We start from the raw sequence: 7,500 nt of genomic DNA on the forward strand, positions 1-7,500 counted from the left end.
ACACAGTCTGACCCATTTGCAGTAATGAGGGATTTTTATGCCTCCTATGTTTCCCCCAAAACACAGCGCTCCAACAATCACACACAGCGGGCAGGAAGAAGGAGGACGACATGTATTTCTCTTCTGTCTGCAGGCGTCCACGTTCAGTCCAGCAGCGTCCACGTTCAGTCCAGCAGCGTCCACGTTCAGTCCAGCAGCGTCCACGTTCAGTCCAGCAGCGTCCACGTCCTCCTGCCTCATATATCACGCTGTCTCGTGTCTCTGTTCTTGGCTAATCAGTGTGTCTCATTCTGCCTGCGTGTGTGTGCAGGTTTTATCTGGCCCTTAAACACACACACTAATTCCACATAGTAAGTTTACGTGAAAGAAAAAAAGTTGAATTATTGTTTTATTTAAACTAAACTGGACTTTTAGTCGAGTTACTCCGTCATGTAAACGCCTCAGTCGAACTTTAACTGGACTCGGCGATCTGCACGTGCTCCTAGTCTCCGTGCCGGCCTCCCTCAGTGGTTACAGATAGGGACTGTTTGTTATTTATGAGGGAGGAAGGGCTGCTGAGGGCTGCACTGAGGAGGGACGTGTGTTTTTAGTTCTCTCCAAACTGTGCATGGAAACACTGTTTTTCTGTCTGCGGCTGCTCGTTCTGAAACACGACATCAGCGTGAAAAAGCCCGGAGGAGCGTTAATGTCGCCCAGTGTTCATTCAGCCGTTTATGAACAAGGTGACGAACTATTTTAATAAAAGGTTCCTTCCCTTTTGAGACCTCGCGGCCAAACTGTCGACAAACTATTTAGAAAGCAAAGCGTGAAGATGACTCACTCGTGTACACGGCTTCTAATAATCATATTCACCTTTAAGGCAGAAAGTCACTCAGCAACAGAACTTTATCGTTTCTGTTTTCAGCTCTCGTAATTTTCAGTTTAGCTTCAAATAATCTCTCAGAACATTAATCATCTATTTGTCGGTAACACTCGACTGTTTCTTCTTATGATGATGTTTCATTCTGATGGAAACGGACAAATGAGAGGGCAGAGGAAAAGCCCGACTGTTGGCGGAGCGCAGAAACAAAAGAGAGCAGAACAGACATCCACATTCAGGACTTCTCTTTCAATAAACTGACTTACGACAAATAACAAACTCAGTGACGAACAACCACACCAACAATGACGCAGTCAAGTTACATTTTCAAATCAGCTTTTTGTAGAATCAAGAAAATTGTGAAAAAGTTCGCTTTTCTTCCTGATTTAAATCAAAAATGTAAACTTTCATGTACTGTATATTGATCACATGTAAACTGGAACATTTCAAGCCTTTTTTGTGTTAATTTGGAGGATTATGGCTCATATGGCTTATAAAAAAAACTGAAATTCACTATCTAAACTTATTTAAATATTTCTTTAACTGATTTAATATACAGAAATGTTTAACTTCTGAAAAGTATTTTCATTTATATACTCAGTACTCCGTTGAATTACTGCATTAATGTGGCGTGGAGGATCAGCCTGCGCCTCTGCTGATTGGTTAATGAAGCCCAGGTTGCTTTGATAGTGACCTTCAGCTGTCTGTATTTTTGGTTCGCGTTTTTCTAATATTTTCAAATATTTATTTATTTATTACTTTTTTCTTTACATTTTTCTAGCTGTTGCCCATAATTATCAAAATTAAAACAGAAAAGTTCTTAAAACATTTTAGTTAATGTAATGACTCTAGAATATATTCAGTTTACCCCTTTTTCTAAAATAACTGATGGAAATTATTGAATTTTTTAAAAAAGTTTTTGGGATGCACCTGTAAATACTCAATCTATATTCTGAATATGCTGTTTGTCTCTACATGTGTTTATACTGAAAAGACTGCTGGTGCTCTTCCTCTTTATTTATTTTTTTTCATCTTGCACATTTTGCAGCTCTTTCTGTCTCTGTAAACATCCTCAGCTGCACACTTACACACTCAAACACACACACACACACACACACACACACACACACACACACACACACATACACACACAGTGCATATATAATTGCAGTGGAGCTCTTAATGTACTGTTGGGTCTCAGTGGGATCTCCTTGTCAGGGTTTGTAAAGAAGCATCTTTACGCTTTAAGTGCTTGTTGTCATATTTCTTCTGTAAGTTACAACAGGTTTACGTGACAAACTCTCGCTTTCTCTGCAGGTCTCTCCTTCATTTCTCTCCTTCATTTCTCTCCATTTCTCTCCTTCATTTCTCTCCTTCATTTTTCTCCTTCATTTCTCTCCTTCATTTCTCTCCTTCATTTCTCTCCTTCATTTCTCTCCTGTGTTTCTCCGTCTCCATCCTGCTGCTGTTTTTCAATCATTGCAATAACAGAAAAACGCTGACCACAGAGTTTTGCATTCCTGCTGTTTTTTAATGACGCGCTAACTCCAGATGATTGACACCACTTAGGAAATGCTGTTTTCTGCACACACACACACACACACACACACACACACACACGAACACACACACACACAGCAGACGAGGAAACTCTGCAGAGAAATATCCAAATGAAGAGTTGTTTTTTTTAACAGTCAGTTCATTACGAGAGTAAATGAATCTGAAATGAATGTGCAGACTCATTATGAAACAAAACCTGCTCCATGCATTCTCATCATACACTTTATTTATGTCTTCTTCATACGCGGCCGTGATAGTGTCGGCCAACACGGAGCACTTAATACTGCGGGAGGAATTAAGGGCCAAAGAGGCAATAACAGTAAACACACTAATTAGATTACACTGTTCAGTTGGCGCTGAGAGGATTACTTTTGATCTTTATCCTGACAGAAACCACTTTATTCAGCGCAGTTTGAGGTCTTTCAGCGTCGCTTAAATTACTCGCACAAGGCTGGAGGAGCTGCGGTGACTCACGGCTGCAGGAATTTGCATTTCTACCTTTTGTAGCTTCCTGCTGCTCCGTGCAGACGGACGTGTGGCGGGGATGAACAGATACTGGAAGCACCGAATGAACAAAAAGAAATCAAGGCTAACGCCAGCGTCTGGACCGGACTTCAAACACTCAAATTTGTTGTACGTCTCATTTAAATCCACAAAGAAGATGTGCTGCAGATGTGAACTCACAACCACTTCCTGCCCCTCCTCAAGGTCCAATTAACAAAAAATACTGAGCACAGTGCATACGCTTAAAATTTTAATACAGTTACCTGGCCAAGATGTTAAATATTAGCTGACAAGTTCACCTATCGTTATGTACCGCCTCACACGAACGTAGAAACTTTTTTGTGATGACTGAAAGTTTTTTTTATAATTTGACATGTGTATTTTATATTCCCAATTTCAATTTGCCGAATGTGCAGATTGATGTAAACCCGCCCTGTGAAGATGTGAACCACAGTTTGATGCTTTGTGTTTTTGCTGCTCACAGTCACGTGGTCACCTGCTGCACTCACAAAAGGCTTTTAATGACATTAATGCTGCATCTATGACACGCACACGCCGTCCTGAACTTCAGCTGAGGGCTATCTGGGCTAATCCTCGCGCTTTTAATGCTGTAGAGTCACAACCATAAAGCAGCTTTTACAAGAACGGGATCAGGGAGGAGAGAGGGGAGAGTAAGAGAGAGTCACTCACCCGTCTGTATCCTGGAAGTTGACGTTCACTTTCTTTGCAGAACCGAGGAGCTCTGAAACACAAACAAAGGGGAACATTAACTGATAGTTGCAGCGTCTAAGTGACACAACATGTTCACAAAGGTTACAAATTCGCTAAAAAAGCTATTAAAATGATAGTTTTCAAGACGACTGAGGTGTTATTGTCAGTTTTCAGGAGAGCTTGGCTCAGAGAACCACGACCGGCCGACATGTTTCTTATTTCTTCAGTCAAACTGTAAAACTCTCTGAATTGCATTTGTTTGAAAGGTGCTATATAAATACCATTTGACTGATTGACATTAGATGAGTCACAAAATCACAAGTTTAAATGTCCTTGTAATAGAATAACTTAAAATAATCAATATTGGTGCATAATGAATAATGTTGGAAAAGTATTTCTTAATCAACGAGCATTGAAGTACTGACTTTAACGTTAATTACCATGGAAACAATCAGGCTTTGCAGCATTCGGGTCAGTCCTGGGAAGAAGGTTTCTGCACAGGCAACATGAAAATAATGGACCTCCATTTCTCTTTCTTTTACATAGAAAAGCAGCTTCAGCAGTTTATCTACGAGGTATCCGACGCTGACATCGTTACCACAGCAACCTACGCAGATTGACTGGTAATGTCAGTACCACACGCAAAGCTGATCACTTGTATAAAACAGTGCGAACAGTCTGTCACAAAGATATTTTGCTGTCTTTTTCTGACTTTCTAATGAAGTCTGGATGTGCATAAAAATATATTTGAAAACGGTCAAAACACATTTTGCCACTTTCACACGTTATTTTTCATGATCTTCCCTTCGTTTTTGTGTCTAATGTCAGCTGATGATGCAGCCAAGATGAGTCTGTATTCTCTCTACACACACACACACACACACACACACACACACACACACACACACACACACACACGCACACACACTCTCTCTCCTTCCCTTCAGGGTGCAGGAAACAGGACAGTCCCTCTATTGTAGAGGAGACAGCTCCCAGCGCCACTGAGAGAGGAACATTGATTTCCTAACAGGCTATTTCTGGACGCTAAATGCAGGGATTCACACACACACACACACACACACACACACACACACACACACACACAGAATCTACATCCTCTGTGTGTGTGTGTGTGTGTGTGTGTGTGTGTGTGTGTGTGTGTGTGCATGCTGTGAGAACACACTGGAACCTGATCTGCATCCGCTATCGAGCCTTAACCCTTTGAAACCTGGATGGACATCAGTTTCTTGTGTTACGTCTTTAACAAGCATTTAAACTTTTGAAATTTGAGCAAACTGATTTGATTTATTCTGAAATTGTGACTAAAAAGGAAACTTATCACGAAATATCCTGCAATCTGCAGGAAATTAGGGAAAACTGACAAAAAAAACTGAATAGTAAAAAAATAGAAAATTAGTAAAAAAAAAAATTAAATTAAGAAAAAAGACAATAAAGAGAGACAGACGGAAAAAAATATATAAAATAATTATTAGAAAATTTAAATTTAATTATGATTATATATTCATTTACATTTTTGACACTTTTTAAAGCCATTTTCCTTTTTTTATTTTGTCATTTTTCTTTTTTGTGTGTGCTAATTTTCACGTGATTTTCTTGTGACTTGTTGATAATTTCTTTCTCATTTTGAGTAATTTCTTTAACGTTGTTTGTCACGTTTCTTCCGTGTTTCCCAGAGAGATTAAGCCAGTCTGCTTAATACAGAGATGAAGTGAAGTGAAGTTTTAGATAACAGGAAGTAAAGTTCAAAGAGGTCCCAGAAATACAGATGATAGAAAAAAGAGGGACGTAAATGGACAAACTGAAACTTTCAAAAACGTTCTGTCTGAATAAGCTCCATATAATGACCGGCTTCTTCCCAAAAACAGAAGAAACACACACCAGTCTCTGTCCACATGCGTCCAGCAGCTGTTAACTTTGACCTTTTGACTCTGTAACGTCATGAGACCGTCAGACGTGACCTCTGGTCATACGTTGCCCTGGTATGTGACAGGAAGACAGACACGCCCGAGCGAACGCGACCGAAATCCCCTCGTTTAATCTGATGGCGTCTCTGACCTCCGTGAGAAGAAAAACTTTCCACTCAGTGCTTCTTGGTGCAGTTTCTCTCCACTTTTTGGCAGATTTGCTTTGTCTCAAACTGCCTCGTCTGTGTCATTAAGTGACATCCTACATTTCCCAAAATGCCCTCTGAACAACAAGGAAACAAACCTGAATTTGACTGACTGAGCAGCTGCTGAGGTGGAAGGAGAAACTGTGATCCTGGCAGGATTAGCACGAAGAACTCAGCTCTCGTTCTTATTAGCGGATGACCGAAACAACACTTTGAGTTCTGCTTCAGCGTGAAAGAAAGAGCCGATGTGACAGCATCAAAGAGCAACGCCGCTGTGAACGCTTGGCCGCCACGAGCCAGAAACACCTATCCTAACTTCTTTGACTCCTTCTGCCTAAAACCCAAAAAGTCAGAAGAATCATGAGGTCTGTGTTCATACTGAACGAATCAAGATCGAGTGAGCTTTGGCCCTCAGCTCCAGACTTTTCATTTATTAAACTGCTCAACTAAACCAACACATAGATATTTTTTTAAAAGGTGACGTCCACAAATGTCTTAATTTGTCCACAAACATAAAATCTTCTGTCACACAGAAGGAAACAAAGAAAAGTCACATCGAAGGAGCTGGACTTACTCAAATCAATTATCAGATTACTTTAATTTAATAATTGACAACTAATCGATTAATCTTTGCAGCTCCATTCTCAGCAAGCCAATAAGGCTGAACACACACACACACACACACACACACACACACACACACACACACACACACACACACACACACACACAAACACACGCGAGCGCACACACACACACACACACACACACACACACACACACACACACACACAAACACACGCGAGCGCACACACACACACACACACACACACGCGGGCACACACACACACACACACACACACACACTGGGTGATTAATACCTCATGTGAAACTTTTTGCTATTGCATCACTGCATCCATGCTTCTGTGTGTGTGTGTGTGTATGTGTGTGTGTGTGTGTGTGTTGCTTGGAGATGCTGGACAAAGTCATTTGAGTCATAACAAACAGTGAAACCATGGTTATAAAGAAGCCAGCCAGTTAAATAACACACACACTCCACACCCTCAGAGCTGCAGCCACATCGGAAAGACAACACACACACGCACACACACGCACGCACGCACGCGCGGGCGCACACACACACACACACACTTTGGGAACTCATAAATACATCCATGTCCATACAAAAAAAATGACATGCACGCCTAAATGCAGCAATACAAAGCACACACATTTTAAAGTCACAACCTGTGTGTGTGTGTGTGTGTGTGTGTGTGTGTGTGTGTGTGTGTGTGTGTGTGTGTGTTCATCTCTGTTGCTGTGATGTTGAACGCCACACTGACTGCATGTCTGCTGGAGTCACTGTCAAACTGTGCGACAACCGCAATATGTGTCCCAGTCCTCCAGCAGCCTGGACCTGCCTGCAGCGTGGACAGTGTCTGTCTGCAGCGTGGACAGTGTCTGTCTGCAGCGTGGACAGTGTCTGTCTGCAGCGTGGACAGTGGCCACAAACTTTAACAGTCATTTCGTCTTTAGACAGTTTTGTGAAAAATCAGAAAACAAACTTTCCCACAGACGCTTCTCTGCGAAAAGCTGGAGGCGAATAATCTTTAAAACACGGAGAAATAAAAAACCTGTTATTATAAAGTCAATTAAAAATGGCTGAACCTCGGGGGATTCTCGGGGGTTTCTCTGTGTGTGTGTGTGTGTGTGTGTGTGTGTGTGTGTGTGTGTG

The 7,500-nt window shown here is 41.4% G+C and overlaps 1 protein-coding gene across 1 annotated transcript in view; it reads right to left on the reverse strand.

The window, feature by feature from the left end:
- Window positions 1-7,500, reverse strand: part of caskin1 (CASK interacting protein 1) — a 96,696-nt gene that overhangs the window by 38,409 nt on the left and 50,787 nt on the right. The window contains exon 6 of the mRNA XM_042505228.1: window positions 3,614-3,665. Within this exon, the coding sequence (XP_042361162.1) occupies window positions 3,614-3,665 (52 nt within the window). The remainder of the gene's footprint in view (window positions 1-3,613; window positions 3,666-7,500) is intronic.

This window comes from Plectropomus leopardus, chromosome 17, assembly GCF_008729295.1.
Source record: "Plectropomus leopardus isolate mb chromosome 17, YSFRI_Pleo_2.0, whole genome shotgun sequence".
NCBI classification, from domain to species: Eukaryota; Metazoa; Chordata; class Actinopteri; order Perciformes; family Serranidae; genus Plectropomus; species Plectropomus leopardus.